The sequence below is a fragment of the Pseudophryne corroboree genome, chromosome 8 (genome assembly GCF_028390025.1).
Source record: "Pseudophryne corroboree isolate aPseCor3 chromosome 8, aPseCor3.hap2, whole genome shotgun sequence".
Classification (NCBI taxonomy): domain Eukaryota; kingdom Metazoa; phylum Chordata; class Amphibia; order Anura; family Myobatrachidae; genus Pseudophryne; species Pseudophryne corroboree.
Genome location: NC_086451.1, coordinates 352,079,390 through 352,098,895, shown reverse-complemented (window position 1 = coordinate 352,098,895; position 19,506 = coordinate 352,079,390). Strand labels below are relative to the sequence as shown.

At 42.7% G+C, this 19,506-nt stretch overlaps 1 protein-coding gene across 2 annotated transcripts in view; it reads left to right on the top strand.

The window, feature by feature from the left end:
- DOCK11 (dedicator of cytokinesis 11) overlaps nt 1-19,506 on the top strand; it is a 981,167-nt gene that overhangs the window by 654,352 nt on the left and 307,309 nt on the right. For both annotated transcript variants that reach the window (XM_063937505.1, XM_063937504.1), the window contains 3 exons: nt 4,642-4,755; nt 10,423-10,638; nt 16,304-16,361. In XM_063937505.1, coding sequence (XP_063793575.1) covers nt 4,642-4,755; nt 10,423-10,638; nt 16,304-16,361 — 388 coding nt within the window. The remainder of the gene's footprint in view (nt 1-4,641; nt 4,756-10,422; nt 10,639-16,303; nt 16,362-19,506) is intronic.

The following is a 19,506-nucleotide window of genomic DNA, read 5'->3' as shown; positions in this document are numbered from 1 at the left end:
CCAACAATAAGATAACTGTGTACAATAAGGGGGAATTGAATATGAGATCCTATGATACGAGTTAGATACCTGACACTACAAGTGAGAGGTGTACTGACACTGGAATGCGATATCCTAAGTAAGAGGACTAACATCTGATAATTTGTGTAAAGAGGCATCATACTATTATACTGAGATCTGCATATCAGTAAAATTCATATAGGGACTTGATATTACAACTAAAAGGTATATTATAACTAATATGTTTACAAGGATCCTACATACCAATGAGAGTGAGGCCACATAAACTTATGTGTGATTGATCTTGGAAATCCAAGTGATTCGTAACACAGTACGGAACATAGGAACAACGTATCACATCCTTTAAGATTGCAACATATGTTCTAGTCATAAGAGTCTGGGCTTTGTGCCAGAAACATCTTTCCAAACATTGAAGTGCTAGAAACATTCTTCTAAACATTGAAGTAATTATTTGAACACAATTGTATCTATGTGGAATACAAATATCAAATAATTATGAAATAATACTGACACATATTAAGACAGGGATTTAATAGAACAGACACCAAACAGACGCTCAGTTTTTTTAACAAATCTATGTTTATTTGATTTTCTTCTTCTGTAATTCACAGTGTTGTTATACTTTCACATATCTGTTATTTGTGGTTTTAATATTTCGCATACTAGCTACTCAGTAGAATACTTTACAATATAGTGTTATATTCAATTTTAACGGAAACAATTAAAAGTTATATTTTAATTTTTGTGCACCAAAGACAGATCCTTTTCCTTTCCCCCCTTTTTCCCCCTTACTTTGCATTACAATATGATCTGTGGTAGCACCCCCTTGAAAATATGAGCAATTGATGAGATACATAAATTAGGGGCTTCTTTCATATATATTTCTTTTCCTGTGCAACTGACTTTCCTTTTCCCCTCCCCTCCTTTTCCCCTTTTTTGTAATAAATTTAACTAGCAATAATAGAAAAAGACATGCTTGTGAGAAACCTATGACAAATGCAAAGACAAATACTATGATGCATAACATGGTGCATATTGTTAACTTAACCAAAATATTTCTCAATTATGTGTATTTTCTTGGAGAAGTAGGATGTAGTTTGCAATGTGCAATGGGAAACCCTTGAGCCCTTTTTGGCCTTCCGACCCTTCATTGCCGCTTCCAGTTCTTTCCTACCTTGTTGTCATATTTGTTTGTTATAGCATGTATTGTTTGTTTATAGTGCCCGCTGATTTGTTTTTAAAGATATGGCTCTTTAATCAAATGTATCAAATTTAATTATTAATGCGTCTTATTACTGTTAAAAATGAGCAGTTATATACTGAACTCCTTATCTGGACGCTGAAATTGGACCCGTGGATGTTTCTATTGGCCCGTCCACACCCAGACCTTGATCCTCTATTGAATAAATTGTTTTCCCATATATTAGTAGCGGCTAAATCTTTAATAGCTAAAAATTGGAAAACCCCCCGCCCCTCCCACTATACCAGCTTTGAATAATTATATCTGGTTCGTAGCTAATATGGAAAAAAACACTTATTACCTGAATGACTGTCCTCACAAATTTGAGCTCATTTGGGGTCCCTGGTTAATTGCGATGTCTCCCCCATTATGAGGTTCAAACCATTCTTTTGACCCCGTTTTCCAAATCTCTGGCCATGATGCGCCTGGACCCTCCCTCCAGGCGCCGTCTTGCCCTTCCAGGTTTCTATTGGATATGTAATGGTACGTAACCCAAATGTCTACTTATACATTGTTTAGCGTATACACTCTCCATGGATACACTGGATGTCTATCTTCTCTCATGGCATAGAACGGCTCTGTTGTTCCTTTTCTCTCTCTCTTTGTCTCCCCCCCCCCCCCCCCCCCTCTCTCATTATTCCTCGTTGTTCCTGTTTTCTCCATGTATATGCTCCCCGCTTGGGGAGAAATTTTTGTATATCTGTGTAAATATGCACAAAATTATTTGAAAAATTACCACCATGGAGACTGATTTTCACATTTTATTATGCAATTGAATCTGTATTGTATATTTCTCAGTCTCTCCTGGTGTAAATAAAATGTTTAAAAAAAAAACTTTGGGTTCCGAGTCAAACCAAAGTCCCGGTTCGGATCACTTGGGATTCCAAGTAGAATAGAGTCCCGGTTTTGGATCTTTCCAGAAGGTCTGATCTCGGATCTTATATCGTTGATGCATGTGACGTACCGGGCCTGATTATGAGTAGCATGCAGTGCTGATGTAGATGGAGTTAAGTGATTTGTTGCTACTGTATTTGTGTGTAAAGTGCCTGCAGTACACAGTGTCCACACAAAGACTATGTTGTGATTGAGAAACATGGTATCAGTGATGTCTTGGAAAGTGCTGGGCATTCCTAGACAGTGACTGGGAGGTGGCAATACAGACATATTGGGCGGTATTCAATTCTTTTCACCCCCTTCCTCACGTTTCTGCTGACGGGTGTGGTATAATCATTTCCGCTCACTACTCCCGGGGTAGCGAGCATGCCAACCCATTACGCAGCTAAACCTGATTACTATGGGTGCGATATGCACGATAGCAAGGATCACTTTAGAAAGGAGATTGGGCGTGATATATAATTTGAATACCGCCCATTGAGAGCCTGTCTTATGGGCATTTTATGGGTGACGCCAAAGTGTTTGCATACTCAGACATTCAGTTGTTCACTTTGGAGGCCATACTCAAATCAGTAAATCTGCACCTGCCGTAGGTGCAAGTTTCTATGGTACGACCAATGGTGGTATGTATTATTAATTTTATTTATTTATTACCAGTTATTTATATAGCGCGCACATATTCCGCAGCACTTTGCAGAGAATATTTGGCCATTCACATCATTTCCCGCCCCAGTGGAGCTTACAATCTATATTCTCTATCACATGTACACACACACATTCACACTAGGGTTAATTTTTGTTGGAAGCCAATTAACCTACCAGTATATTTTTGGATTGTGGGAGGAAACCCATGCAAGTACGGGGAGAATATACAAACTCCACACAGTTAGGGCCATGGTGGGGAATCGAACCCATGACCTCAGTGCTGTGAGGCAGTAATGCTAACCATTACACCATCCGTACTGCCCGTAAAGAAACAACAGGTGGTGTTAAAGTGTCTACAGACGCTCAAAGTGGGCATCTTATGCCACATTCATACGCAAGTGAAGGGCTTTGTAGCGGCAATTGCAGAAAGTGTCAGAGGGGCAACCGCCAATATACCCAGCCGAGTTTAGTTATAAGAACACTGAGACTGGGACAACAGATTGGGACATATCTGGGACGGGATGTAGTTATGTGACTGGCGGTCTCACAATACCTCCCCAAATATCCTGCCCCCTCACAATTCCGACGGTTGGCATGCCGACCAACAGGGACTATTGCCTCTCGTGAGTGTCCACGACACCCATAGAGTGGGAATAGAACCCGTTCGCCACCGAGCCCGCTAGAGTCTAGTTGCGCTGCCCCACACCCCCACCGGTATTCCGCTGTCTGGATACCGACGTCGGTATGCTGACCACCAATCACGCATACCACACCCGGCTGGGACAACAGATTGTGACATACTGTATCAATCTGGGAATTGTTAATAACATTTAACTTAAAAAAAGCGGTGTGCCCTATCTTAATTCTCAATTATAGTGTAAAAACTAAAGCAGTCAGTATTTCCCCCCCATGCAAAAAAATAAGTATATTCATTCCATTTACATTGTAACATGATTTGTTTCAGCACCAAATTGCTCCTTGTGTGCTTCTTTTTTTTATTTGATCCTATTTCTGAATAGGGCCCATTGGTGGTCATTCCGAGTTGATCGCTCGCTAGCAGTTTTTAGAAGCCGCGCAAACGCTATGCCGCCGCCCACTGGGAGTGTATGTTAGCTTAGCAGAAGTGCAAACGAAAGGATCGCAGAGCGGCTACAAAGTTTTGTTTTTTTGTGCAGTTTCAGAGTAGCTCAAAACCTACACAGCGCTTGCGATCACTTCAGACTGTTCAGTTCCTGTTTTGACGTCACAAACACGCCCTGCATTCACCCAACCACGCCTGCGTTTTTCCTGGCACGCCTGCGTTTCTTCGAACACTCCCTGAAAACGGTCAGTTGACACCCAGAAACGCCCACTTCATGTCAATCACTCTGCGGCCACCAGTGTGACTGAAATGCTTCGCTAGACCCTGTGCAAAACTACATCGTTCATTGTACTCGTACGATGCGCGTGCGCATTGCGCAGCATACCCATGCGCAGAACAGCCGTTTTTTAGCCTGATTGCTGCTCTGCAAACAAATGCAGCTAGCGATCAACTCGGAATAACCACCATAGACCACATATTGAGATTATAGCATGTCACTGGCATAAGTACGATACACTTTAACACTCTGGGTGGCATTTATGAATAAAAGGAATTAACTGTGCAGAAAAGGTGAAATAGTCCTTTCCAGCAATTGCTGCTTTTGTATATCTTACAGCATAAACACTAACATCTGATTGGTTGGCACCTTTTATTTACAGTCACCTAAAGAAAGATTAACAGAAATGTTGTCTGATATGTGATGGCTGACAAGAACATATTGTAACCTCCTGGGGTATTCTGTCACATTCTCCTTTTTCAGATAATAATCGCTGTAAGCCAGCTGATTGCCGACGTGGCTCTTAGCGGAGGTTCCAGGTTCCAAGAATCACTTTCTATCATTAACAATTTTGCAAACAGTGACAGAGCAATGAAGGTATTCTTCAGTTTAATATTGGTTTTGTTGCAACATTAGAGTGTCCAAACAATTGTTATCACTGATTGCAGAAAGCTTGTGGAGGAGGAAGTATAGTTTAAGTACGTGTTACTGTGAAAGATGACAGATTACATTGTACACAGTATAGTTATCATTTCCTGGCCAAAGCATACAGTATGGACAGGGCTAATCTTCCACTGCTAAACTGTGAACGTTGCATGCAGGGAACTATTGGAGGGGGGTTGTATGTCCACAGCTGTGTTACTGCTTAACACAGAATTCCAATACGTATTAGTGTGTGTGTGTGTGTGTGTGTGTGTGTGTGTGTGTGTGTGTGTGTGTGTGTGTGAATATATGACCTGTTCTGAGTCTTCATTATTACCTTCTCCCTTGTTATGTTTACATACATATGGTTAATGTCATTATTAACTTGATTACTGCATATGAAGTTCTCTTTTGCTGTCTCAACTATTTACAGATAAAACTCAGAAAGTTAGAATATCATGCAAAAGTTAATTTATTTCAGGTAATTCAACTTCAAAGGTGAAACTAATATATTATATAGCCTCATTACATGCAAAGTGAGATATTTCAAGCCTTTATTTGTTATAATATTCATGATTGTGGCTTACAGCTTAAGATAATCCAAAATTTCAGAAAATTAGAATATTACATAAAATCAATAAAAAAAAGTATTTTAAATACAGAAATGTCGGCCCTCTGAGAAGTATAATCATGCATATATACTCAGTACTTGGTTTGGGCCCCTTTTGCATGATTTACTGCCTCAATGTGGCGTGGCATGGATTTTATAAGCCTGTGGCACTGCTGAGGTGTTATGGAAGACCAGGATGGTTCAATAGTGGCCTTCAGCTCTTCTGCATTGTTCGGTCTCTTGCCTCTAATCTTTCTCTACGCAATGCCCCATAGATTCTCTATGGGGTCCAGGTCAGGCGAGAATGCTGGCCAATCCAGCACAGTAATCCCACGGTCATTGAACGGGGTTTTGGTACTTTTGGCAGTGTGCGCAGGTGCCAAGTCCTGCTGGAAAATTAAGTCAGCATCTCCATAAAGCTTGTCTGCTGAAGGAAGCATGAAGTGCTCTAAAATGTCCTAGTAAACAGCTGCGTTGACTCTGGACTTCATAAAGCACAGTGGACCAACACCAGCAGATGACATGGCTCCCCAAATCAACACAGACTGTGGAAACTTCACACTGGACTTCAAGCATCTTGGACTGTGTGCCTCTCCATTCTTCCTACATACTCTGGGACCTTAATTTCCACATGAGATGCAATATTTGCTTTCATCAGAAAAGAGGACTTTGGACCACTGAGCAACAGACCAGTTCTTTTTTTCTTGTCAGGAAAAGGCCTTTCAAAAGTGTGGGGGAGCTTCGCCATTCAAAAGTGTGGGGGAGCTTCACAAGGAGTGGACTGAGGCTGGAATTAGTGCCTCAAGAGCCACCACACACAGACGGATCCTGGACATGGGCTTCAAATGTCGTATTCCTCTTGTCAAGCCGCTCCTGAACAACAAACAACGTCAGAGGCGTCTAACCTGGGCTAAAGAAAAAAGAGAATCTATGGGGCATTGCCAAGAGAAAGATGAGAGACATGAGACCGAACAATGCAGAAGAGCTGAAGGCCACTATTGAAGCATCCTGGTCTTCCATAACACCTCAGCAGTGCCACAGGCGGATAGAATCCATGCCACGCCGCATTGAGGCAGCAATTCATGCAAAACCAAGTACTGAGTACATATGCATGATTATGCTTTTCAGAGGGCCGACATTTTTTATTGATTCTATGTAATATTCTCATTTTCTGAGATTTTGGATTTGGGGTTATCTTAAACTGTGAGCTACAATCATCAAATTATGACAAATAAAGGCTTGAAATATCTCACTTTGCATGTAATGAGTCTATATAATATATCAGTTTCACCTTTGAAGTTGAATTACTGAAATAAATTAACTTTTGCACGATATTCCAATTTTCTGAGTTTCACCTGTATATAAGACAATGAAACATTTCTGTATCACAATATAATACAATGTAATAGAAAATATTCCTGTATAATGAAATAATAACAAATAAATAGCTACGTGCCAGAAGAAGAAATGACAATTGTTATAAAAAGAAAACGAAGGGCGGGATCCTATTAGAGGCTGGGATCCGGATTGAAAGTCGACAGTAACTAGGTCGACAATGTCTAGGTCGACCACTATTGGTCGACAGTAACTAGGTCGACAGTGTGTCTAGGTCGACAGGGTCTTTAGGTCGACATGTTCTAGGTCGACAGGTCAAAAGGTCGACACGAGTTTTTCACAATTTTTTTCTTTTTTTGCACCTTTTCATACTTAACGATCCACGTGGACTACGATTGGAACGGTAGTCTGTGCCGAGTGAGGCAGTAGCGGAGCGAAGGCACCATGCCCGAAGCATGGCGAGCGAAACGAGCCATGCGAGGGGACGCGGTGCACTAATTGGAGTTCCCGTCACTCTACGAAGAAAACGACACCAAAATAACATTAAAAACTCATGTCGACCTCTTGACCTGTCGACCTAGAACATGTCGACCTAAAGACCCTGTCGACCTAGACACCCTGTCGACCTAGTTACTGTCGACCAATAGTGGTCGACCTAGACATTGTCGACCTAGTTACTGTCGACTTTCAATACCACACCCTTAGAGGCTATGCGATTTCGACCGATCAAAACGTCTGGATTTTACGATTAATGACTGATGGTCATTTTCGCGGTATCCAACTAGAGACTGTTTTCATCGGCCGAAACGGGACCCGCGATCGTGCAATAACCCATAGGATCTGGGATTTGCGCTCCGCAGGCCCATTATTTGAAGCATAATCCCCGATAAATTCTGGCATCAGGAGAAAACAGTTCAGGAATCGGGGCTAATAGGATCGTTCCCGACTATAATATTAGCAGCGGGAAAATACCGCTGATAATAGGATACCGCCCTAAGTTTATATCATACATTTATGGATGAAGTGAAAGTGTGTGTTTTTCCAATCTGCTGTCCATTTGTGATGGAGAGCTTGGTTGCACACATATATAGGCAAAAAGCAGTCTTTGTGTTAATCCGATATTGTACGCATGCATGTAAGGAGCAAAGCCCATGCACCTGTCACATGATTTATGTTAGAAGTCTTCCACAGTGGAATGGACAACAGAACACTCCTAGATATGAAGGCCTATTCATATCAGAAGAATTTTGGTCAGTACACAAGAATATATTATGCTAACATATACAGTATTTGGCAGTCCGCAATGATAATGTCGATATTATCTTAAACCATAAAGCTACACCTCTAGATACACTTATATCGTGGAGCCGCTATGGCCGCTAGACTGAATACACGCACTACGCTCTTTGTACGCTATTTGCGTATAGAGTCCCGTACGTGGTACGTACTTGGCGTACACACGCCGCGCTGAGTGTACAGAGTACGCACAGCGCGCGCACACACAATTGATAACCTTTAAACCTTATTAGTAATGCAATGTAATGTTATTCTTACACTCTAAACCATGTGCCGCAAAGCACTGTAATGATGTTATACTTTAAAGTAGCGCTGGCGGTATAAAGTACCCGCAGTGCGTACACCTTATCAATACTTATAAACCTTATACAGTTAGAATACGCTTTAAACCCTTGCAGGAAAGTGAGGACACAACACCGATTTGTAGTTGAAACCACAGGGTTCTAAGGCCACAGTGGATTATTTCAAAAGGTAAAACAGTACAAATCATACACTACAGGCTAACAAGATAAATCTAAAACAGAATAATGGCTACAGTCAATGTACATACGTGAGAATGTTTGCAAGCGCAACCCGGCCGGTCCTCCGCTTGTCAGGTAGAAAGCGTTCAGAGTCTTCTGACCGGCCAGGCAACAATGGGCTTTTTATACACAACTTACATACACAATACAATGGTCACTGTAATCTCATTGTCCATTGGACACATAGATGTGTCTTTACATTACAGGAGAGGTCATAGGTTGATTTGAAAAGGTGGGCGATGTCTTTCTCAACTGCTCTTGTGAGTGGTATCCTCTGGATTCCCGCCGCATACATAATATACAGTAAATACAGTTAATATCTATATTCTACTTTTGCATATAACTATACGCAGGAGCATGCGATCTTCTCTAACCAACACCGTAATGTTACCCTTAAAATACCCTACAGTTGGATACTAGACATCACCTTCTAACCTTTATCTGACCCTTCCTATCATGCAAAGATGAATCCCTTAGTCCTGGAACTGTTTAAACTGTTGATACTTGCTGAAGTGGTGCAAGGGAGCTATATCTAAAATGTACACTATTTGGGTTAAATATGTAATGTTCTAATAACCCTCTACGCGCTCACAAACTCCGCCGTAAATACCCATACCACGCGCATGATCGCAGGAGCGATCCTACGCAAATTGCGGATATGTGCACGCACGGCGGATTAAGTGCACGCGCAGCGGGCATGTGCAGGTGTATGCATTACAATATTTTTCGACTTTGACAGCAAGTAAGGATTTTAGTAGACATTTCAGGTCAGTGTATGATTCAGGCCACACGTTTGATAACTGTACAGATAAGTTCTTGCTCACACTTAGGGGGTAATTCAGAGTTGATCGCAACAGCAAATTTGTTAGCAGTTGGGCAAAACCATGTGCACTGCAGGGGGCCAGATATGACATGTGCAAAGAGAGTAGATTTGGGTGGGTTATTTTGTTTCTGTGCAGGGTAAATACTGGCTGCTTTATTTTTACACTGCAATTTAGATTTCAGTTTGAACACACCCCACCCAAATCTCCTCTCTCTGTATATGTTATATATGCCCCCCCCCCCCCCTGCAGTGCACATGGTTTTGCCCAACTGCTAACAAATTTGCTGCTGCGATCAACTCTGAATTATGCCCTTAGTTTGTTCCAGATTCTCTAATTATAGTGATGATTTAGAATAGAACAGTGCACCTGTCTGCTGCCACTGCTACAGGAATGTATAAGTAATCCTCTGTGGATTAAATGATTTCTCTGGTGTTTGATTTCGTACACAGCGCTGTGGGTTTTGTTGGGATATCAAAATATATAAACACGAAAAAAAGAAAAAAGTATATATTGTGTAATATTAGTAAATAAGTCCACCTTTAGCGGAACGAAAAACAACAGTGCAGAACGTCCTTCTTCCAGAGAAAATGATAGAAGACTAACCGCAAGCTGGGTGGTTTATATACAGTACTCTTACTTTAGACAAATAAAAGAAAAGCCCATCAGAGCTGTCTTTCTAACATCTTAACCACTCCTCTTCAGTACTCCAAAACACATGGAAAAAAATTAAACATATATATAGTGAACACTTCTAATAGTAAATTAAAAAGAATTATTGAATTTTAATCACTTATATGAAAGCAGCATATAAACATATATAATGGTGTGATTCACTAATAATGGGCCCATACCAGAAAGCATATGCAAGGGAGCCTACATGAAGCTCTAGGTAGATGTTATAACAGGGTTCTTTTCAAGATCACCTTCTCCTTAGTTATGGATGATTACTTCAATGGATGGAGAAACCACTTCAATCTAGGATTGTACAAGAAATCAAACACCGGAGACATTCTCTAATTACAATGTTTTCTGACAGTCGACAGCATTTCCATCAGAAGTCAAAGATCTGACAAAAAGAATCCGCACAGTTATCATGGCTACAGCTCAGATGAAGGAACATGAAAAGGACCCTGAAATGCTGGTAGACCTCCAGTACAGTTTGGCAAAGTCATATGCAAGTACCCCTGAGCTCCGAAAGACCTGGCTGGAGAGCATGGCCAAGATCCATGTAAAGAATGGAGACTACTCAGAGGTTAGTGGCCTATAGAGAACTACAACCTTTTGAAAGGATTCCCCATGTAATTAAAAATAATACATTTACTATCTGCTTTTGTCTAGTATTACTTTTATTGGCATCAGGTTGATGTTACAGTGTTTCAAGCTTTTTAAAGTTCATTTTCATGTCATCTAGTTTTCTATTTTGATTAATCCTGCCTCTAGTTTCTGTTACGTTAACACAAGCTTTTAATACTACCTGATAAGGTGCTTACGACTTTACTATGTCATGGATCTATAGACATTACTTTACAAAGCTGAAAAATAAGATTTGTTATGTTAATGGTAAGGTAATGTTTGGTGCTCTAATCTGCAGAGACACAATAGCAGGAAGCCACCGCTTTCTTCTTGCCATTGCCTAGCAACTGGGATGCTGCTGACCACAATCCTATTACTTTCTTGGGCGCCTCGCTCCTTGCGAGCATCCTGACAAGTTCCTTGGGGTTTAAATAAGAATGAGTGCAGAGCCTCCTTGTCAGCGATGGTATCCGGATGAGAGACAGTGTCTAGTTAGACAGTCAATAGATAGACACCATATGTTAGACAGACATTAGGTCGACAGGGTCAAAAGGTCGACATGAAAATGGTCGACATGAAAAAGATAGACAAATGTTTTTGTTTTTTTAACATGTTTTTGGACTATTTCATACCTTCTCTATCCATGTCGGCATAGAGTTGGTTATAAACCTTGTGGTGAGCCCATAGCGTGGCGAGGGTATGCCTTTCCACAATTGGGGGTCCCAGATGTCAAAACTATCCACACAAACCACAAAAATGCAAAAAAAACATGGTGTCTACCTTTTTTTATGTCAACCATTTTCATGTCGACATTTTGACCATGTCGACCTTTTGTACGGTCTACCTTTTTCGTGTCGACCTTTTGACCATGTCGACCTAATGTCTGTCTAACATATGGTGTCTATCTATTGACTGTCTAACTAGACACTGTCTATCTATTATACCACACCCGTCGGCGATAGCATTCCTGCTTCTCTGCTCCTGCATGCCGTATGTTATATCATTTCTGTTGTTTCCTACTAATCTTGACCTTTTACTTGTCTTATTCGATTCTCCTTGCCTGCCGACTGCTCTGAACTTTCACTTATCTTACTGGATTCTCCTTGCCTCCCTCCTGTCCTGACTTTTTAGCTTGTTTTGCTGGATTCTCCCTGCCTGTCCTAACCTTCGGATCATTTCTGGTTGTTTTTCTGCACCTGGTGCTGGTTCTCTGCCTGCAGTCAGCCTCTGTACCTTACCACTCTTCATATTCCCATGCTAGCTGACACTTAGATAAGTCCTTACTACGCTGAGCTTGAAGCCCTGGGGGCATCCAAGTACCTGTGAGTATATTGCACTCTGGGAAATATAGATTGCTATAGGTAGAGGTCCTCTATATGTCTGGCATTAGGAATTAATTTAATGCTCAGTGAGAACCCTTAAATGTAATGTAATAAACATTGACGGTAACTTTCAATATAGTTGCCTGAGGTTTGGGTTGCTATAATATGCCTATAAACTAGGTCACAAATGGAATGCACAGGTTCTGTGGCTGGTTGATTTCAAGAGGGAGATTCAATTGGGAGTGAGGTTTAGCGAGGTACTGTAAAAAATCTCACTTACCTCAGTCAGTGCAGCCAGTATTTGGGGACTACTTGCAAAAGTAGCCAGTATTTACAGATGTGTCCTTTTAAGCATCATAGCATAGCGTATGCTACACTATACACTGTAGTGAATGGAAGCGCACACGGCTCCAGTTAATTCTAATGGAAGCCGCTTGCATTGAGTACTCACGCGGCATGCTGCCTGCTACAGAATGCTGCTGAAAGCAGCAAGGCTGTATCGGTGCAAATCTGTACCCTGCACAGAAAAAATATATAACTCAACCAAATCTAAATCTCTCTGCACAAGTTACATCTGCCCAACATGCAGTGCAACATTTGCTTGTTTTTTTTTTTTTTTTTTTTTTGCTTTACTTACAAATATGAATCAGGCCAATAAAGTGAAAATGCTGCCATTGCGTAGCCCATGTAGTACAAATTCTCCACAATTACAGTATTGTTAATGTTAAGCCCCAAACCACTGATACAGATGTGTCCTCATACATCTTGCCTCAATACGCCACACAGCACGAGATGCCTGGCGTGAGTGAGCTGACCGGTCCTGTGTAACTCCATTAGCGTTTTGAGTCTTTTTTTTTGCCTACATGCTTTTTCCGATATGCGAATAGGACGCACAAGCTGATTCTGTGCGGCTGTATCTGCATACAAAATGCTACATTACAGGGTTTACTAGGAAAACACTGTAACGTAGCATTTTGAATGCAGATACAGCCGCAGTCACACACAGAATATGGCATGCTGATTGTGCTTCGTTTTGCGAATAAAGCTAATTTTAATGGAAAAAGCTGCATGTAAAGACGCTCGGCACTACTGAGTCATGCCATAGCATGGCGTGACTAGATTGGCTGTTTAACATGCAGAGAGGCTAGATGTAAGCGGACACATGTATGAGTTGCATGCAATACGATGAATAAACAAATGGTTGCCGCAGGTTCATTGTAAATCCTTGAGATCACAGTGAGAACAGCAGTTTAAACTGACAAATGATGCTGAAAATAGAATATTTATTTCAGATGAATGAGTCCATGGCATCTGTGGTCTAAACAGTGGGAGATATCAGTCAGCTCCAGTAAAGAGAAACACACTGCTGAGTACCAGATATATGCACGTGATTGACAGTTACCGCTACTCAGCCCACTGCTGCATAAGGACAATTGTCTGTCATTATCTGCAATATTTTAGCATACAGTATATAGTCATTCAGTTGACAACACAAAAAAAGTAATAATCTTTATGGGGTATATGCAATTGCGGTCGAATTCCTGAAATTGTCAAATTTCGGGAATTTTTCGCTCAAAAAAAAAATCGTCAATGCAATTCAGTGCTTTCCGTCCAAAAAACGGACTTTCAAAATTCGACTTTTTGAAATTCGACTTTTGTCAAATTCGACTTTTCTGCAATGATACAAGTGCTGCAATTCGACCAAAGTGTATTCAATTGAAGTTTGGAAATTCGACAACAGTGCTTTTAGACAGTAAATTCGACATTTTCAATCCGCCACACTTTGGTTGGTGAAATTAATAAAAAAAAATGTAAAACATGTTTTTTTGTGTTTTTTTTTTTTATTGATAATAGCATATCTATTTATATTAGAAGGGATTAGGTACTTGGTTTGTCTTTTGTTGGAGGCACAAGTATTATTTATATATTTTTTAAAATATTTTTTTTTTTTTTTTAGATGGAATGGTAAAATTCAGAAAAAAAATGGCGTGGGGTCCCCCCTCCAAAGCATAACCAGCCTCGGGCTCTTCGAGCTGGTCCTGGTTCTAAAAATGCGGGGGGGAAATTGACAGGGGATCCCCCGTATTTTTAAAACCAGCACCGGGCTCTGCGCCTGGTGCTGGTGCAAAAAATAAGGGGGACAAAAAGAGTAGGGGTCCCCCGTATTTTTTACACCAGCATCGGGCTCCACTAGCTGGACAGATAATGCCACAGCCAGGGGTCACTTTTATACAGTGCCTTGCGGCCGTGGCATTAAGTATCCAACTAGTCACCCCTGGCCGGGGTACCCTGGGGGAGTGGGGACCCCTTCAATCAAGGGGTCCCCCCCCCCAGCCACCCAAGGGCCAGGGGTGAAGCCCGAGGCTGTCCCCCCCCCCCCCCCATCCAAGGGCTGCGGATGGGAGGCTGATAGCCTTGAGTAAAATGACAGAATATTGTTTTTTCCAATAGTACTACAAGTCCCAGCAAGCCTCCCCCGCAAGCTGGTACTTTGAGAACCACAAGTACCAGCATGCGGGAGAAAAACGGGCCCGCTGGTACCTGTAGTACTACTGGAAAAAAAAATACCCAAATAAAAACAGTAGACACACACCGTGACAAGTACAACTTTATTACACACTGCCGACACACACATACTTACCTATGTTGACACGAAGCAGTCGGTCCTCTTCTACAAGTAGAATCCACGGGTACCTGAAAATAAAAGATAATTATACTCACCTCAATCCAGGGTCCAGAGATAAATCCTCGTACTTGGCAAAACAAATAAACGAACACCCGTTCCATGCCGGACTGAAAGGTGTCCCATGTTGACACATGAGACCCCTTTCCACGAATGCAGACACCCCCGTGACAGCTGTCACAGAAGTGTCTCTTCAGCCAATCAGCGAGTGCAACGTCCTTGCACTCTGCTGATTGGCTCTGTGTGCATCTGACCTCAGACAGCGCATCGCAAAGCCTCTCCATTATATTCAATGGTGGGAACTTTGCGTCAGCGGTGAGGTCACCCGCGGTCAGCGGCTGACCGCGGGTTAACCCCACCGCTACCCGCAAAGTTCCCACTATTGAAAGTAATGGAGAGGCTTTGCGATGCGCTGTCTGAGGTCACACGCGCACAGCCAATCAGGTGAGCGCCACGGAAGTAGCGCTTCCTGATTGGCTGAAGGGACCTCAGTGACAGGAGTCACGTGGTGTCCCGGCATTCGGGGAAAGGGGCCTGTGATGTGTTAACATGGGACCCCTTTCAGTCCGGCATGGTACGGGTGTTCGTGTTTTTTTTTTAACAAGTACGTGGATTATCTCCCGGACACTGGATTGAGGTGAGTCTAATTTTTTTCACAGGTACCTCGGATCGTCGGAGACTGTGGCAGTCGGCGTGTCAACATAGGTAAGTATGTATGTGTGTCGGCAGTGTGTATTAAAGTTGTACTTGTCAAGGTGTGTGTCTCCTGTTTTTATTTGGGTATTTTTTTCCCAGTAGTACTACAGGTACCAGCGGGCCCGTTTTTCTCCCGCATGCTGGTACTTGTGGTTCTCCAAGTACAAGCTTGCGGGGGAGGCTTGCTTGGACTTTTGGAAAAAACAATATTCTGTCATTTTACTCAAGGCTATCAGCCTCCCATCCGCAGCCCTTGGATGGGGGGGACAGCCTCGGGCTTCACCCCTGGCCCTTGGGTGGCTGGGGGGGGACCCCTTGATTGAAGGGGTCCCCACTCCCCCAGGGTACCCCGGCCAGGGGTGACTAGTTGGATATTTAATGCCACGGCCGCAGGGCACTGTATAAAAGTGACCCCCGGCTGTGGCATTATCTGTCCAGCTAGTGGAGCCCGATGCTGGTGTAAAAAATACGGGGGACCCCTACTCTTTTTGTCCCCCGTATTTTTTGCACCAGCACCAGGCGCAGAGCCCGGTGCTGGTTTTAAAAATACGGGGGATCCCCTGTCAATTTTTCCCCCGCATTTTTAGAACCAGGACCAGCTCGAAGAGCCCGAGGCTGGTTATGCTTTGGAGGGGGGACCCCACGCCATTTTTCCCCGGGTTTTTCCCGTTTTTCCCCGTTTTTTTAAATCGCGGCAAAATCCGGCAAATCGGCCGTTTTTCGCCCGCGGGACTGTTGAATCTGTTTTTCATTGAATAGGGTGAATTCCGGAAGCCACCTGCCGGAATTCACCTGTCGAATTAAAAAACGGCGATAATTTGCCGCGATTCGCCGCTAATTGCATATACCCCTATGTGTCCTAATCTTGTGGGAGTATTGATACCTGTAGTGACCTGCAAATGATGTATATCTTCTTGTTGTAGGCTGCAATGTGTTGCATCCATGTAGCTGCTTTGGTTGCTGAATTCCTCTACAGAAAAAGTAAGCCTCTCCTTCCTAAAGAGAAATAGATGACTCATTTAACAATAAGCTTTCATTTTGATTTATTTATTACCAGTCATTTATATAGCGCACACATATTCCACAGCGCTTTACAGAGAATATTTTAGCCATTCACATCAGTCTCTGCCTCAGTGGAGCATTCAATCTTTACATGTACACACAGACACCATCACCCTAGGGTTACTTTTGTTGGGAGCCAATTAACCTACCAGTATATTTTTGGATTGTGGGAAGACACCGGAGTACGCAGACTAAACTCCCGCAAGTATGAGGAGAATATACAAACTCCACACAGTTAGTGCCATGGTGGGAATCGAACCCATGACCTCAGTGCTGTGAGGCAGTAATGCTAACCATTACACCATCCATACTGCCCATCTCCCATCCTCATCCTCCTGGAAATGGAGATACTGTGGACCTCATTCAGTAGGGAATGTAAATTCTGCTAATGAGCAGGATTTACAATCCTTTTTTTGCATGCTGGGGGCCGCCCATCACAGGGCAAGGTCGATCGGCAGGCAGGCCACCCCCCAGCCACAGTGATCATGCTGTAATTGCAATCGCGCCGCAATTACAGCATGATCGCAGAAATTATGGAAGCCTCCTGCCTGCGACAGCAGGAGACCCGCCACCATGTTTTTGTTCGGAGCGACTGCGTCCGACGACACGTAGCCGCCCCGAAAACGCTGCAGAAACGTCCTCGTTCGCGTCACCACTACCCCAGAATGCTCCATCTCCGCATTGGAAATGAAGCGTTCACACCCTGCGAACACCTCTGCCTGACAATCAGGCATTTGCATTTAATGCCAGCCACCCGCGGGCACATGCGCAGGACGGGGGCCTGCGCATGCATACGTGGGTCCTGTTGCTGATTTTGTGGACCTGAATCAACCCCTGACTCCAGAGTTTGTGCTAAAGTGGTGCATTTAGGACCACATTTATACAGCAATTTGACACATTTGTCATAATGTCCCACACTCGTTTGTGCCTTCCTATGCGAGGTTTCATGTTTTATATTGAAAAACTGCAGAGGTTGCATCCAGAAATTTATTGAAGAATGACACATCTGAAGTCAGAAAAATACATACAAATAAGAGGGCTCAGCAACCGATGACACTGCCACCCATCAATGCAAGATATGAAGTGCCACCCTCCAAATTAATTATTAAATATAAACACATCAGATATCTGTTTGGCTTAGTAGTGTATATGCTCTAACATATATATTATATTCATAACCAAACATGACTATATTATATCAGAATATTCCTGGCGCTGAACAGACACTGAATCTCCATTTGTGCCCTCCTGCTTGTTTCCATGTTTTGTCTCACATTAGGAGAATGCCTGTGTCACATGACAATCACACAGATGGACAGGCCAATACTTTCCACGAGATCAGTATAGTCCTTCTCTGAAATTCTCTGTGCTGTTGGTGGTATTGGTAGATGATCTCAGGCTACAGATTATTCTATTCTTATTCTTCTAGTTGCTATTACTACTAACTTTTATATGATGCCACAAAGGGTCCACAGCGCCTTACAAAGTACATAAGCAGCAACAGTGCAAGACTTATGGGTGGTCATTCCGAGTTGATTGGTAGCTGCCGTTGTTTGCAACGCAGCGATCAGGCTAAAACCGGCATTTCTGCGCATGAGTACGCACCACAATGCGCACTCACGACGTACGGGTACAAAACCCGTTGTGGTTGTGCACAGGTTCTAGCGAAGTTTCCAGTCGCAATGACGTCCGCAAGAAGATTGACAGGGAGGGGGCGTTTCTGGGTGTCAACTGACTGTTTTCAGGGACCGTTTGCAAAAACGCAGGTGTGTCTGAAAAAACGCAGGCATGGCTGGGCGTATGTCGTCAAATCCAGACACGAATAGGCTGAAGTGATCGCAAGCGCTGAGTAGGTTCAGAGCTAGGGAAATGGGTTTAGAAGGGAACCGCACCAGTACAAACAATAATGTATAAACAATTAGTAACCTCTGAAAAACTGAATTTAAATAGAATTTCTTCTGTATATGGCAAGTAAAGGTGTAGTAGGAATTATTCCCAACACCAAAGTTGCTTTCAGTGGTGCTCCCTAGAGTCAGAGAGTATCAAGTACCAAAAAATAACCAAAGAAGGTTCAAAGAAAAGGACTCTTTTGTGGGAGCACTCTTGATTCAGAGGAAAATATTAAACTTGGTAAATTTTCAAAATGACAAATAAATTAGCATAAGTCAAATCCTAGGAGTAAATGTGTGTGAAATACACGACCCCCGTACCATGTATTTCACACACATTTACTCCTAGGATTTGACTTATGCTAATTTATTTGTCATTTTGAAAATTTACCAAGTTTAATATTTTCCTCTGAATCAAGAGTGCTCCCACAAAAGAGTCCTTTTCTTTGAACCTTCTTTGGTTATTTTTTGGTACTAGGTTCAGAGCTACTCAGAAACTGCACAAACTGTTTTTGCAGAGCTCGGCTGCACATGCGTTCGCACTTTTGCTAAGCTAAAATACACTCCCCAGTGGGAGGCGGCATAGCGTTTGCACGGCTGCTAAAACTGCTAGCGAGCGATCAACTCAGAATGACCCCCATAGTACAAAACATTGCAGGACATGGGATACAAGCTATGTAACCATTGCTGGCTATGCAGTCATAAATACCCACAAAAGCAGCATAAAGGTTCGTTGCTGTTTTTGGAAGGGGTAAGCGAGAGATGGAAAAGAATAATTGGGAAAAGGGCCCTGCATGAGAGCTTACAGTATATACTAAAGGGGAGGTGCATTCCCCCTCCCACTTCAGGTCAATAGGGGCCCATATAGTTACATTGATAACAGCAATATGATGTTATGGGATGAAGTTATCCGGCCGCCGGGCACTATACCAACGCTGGAATCCCAAGCATGGGACAGCCTAACAGTCAAAATGCCGACTAACAGGGACTATTCCCACTCGTGGCAAGGGGCTTCCTTGCACCCTCACCCCCATACCCCCACTCTGCATTCTGGAGAGCGGGATCCCGGTGTTATCCTCGTCAAATGCACCTTTAAATCTTGTAAGATGAGGTAGAAAGCAATGTTACAATGTTTTTCTCTCAATTCTTATGTAATCCTCCATGCTGCTTAGGAG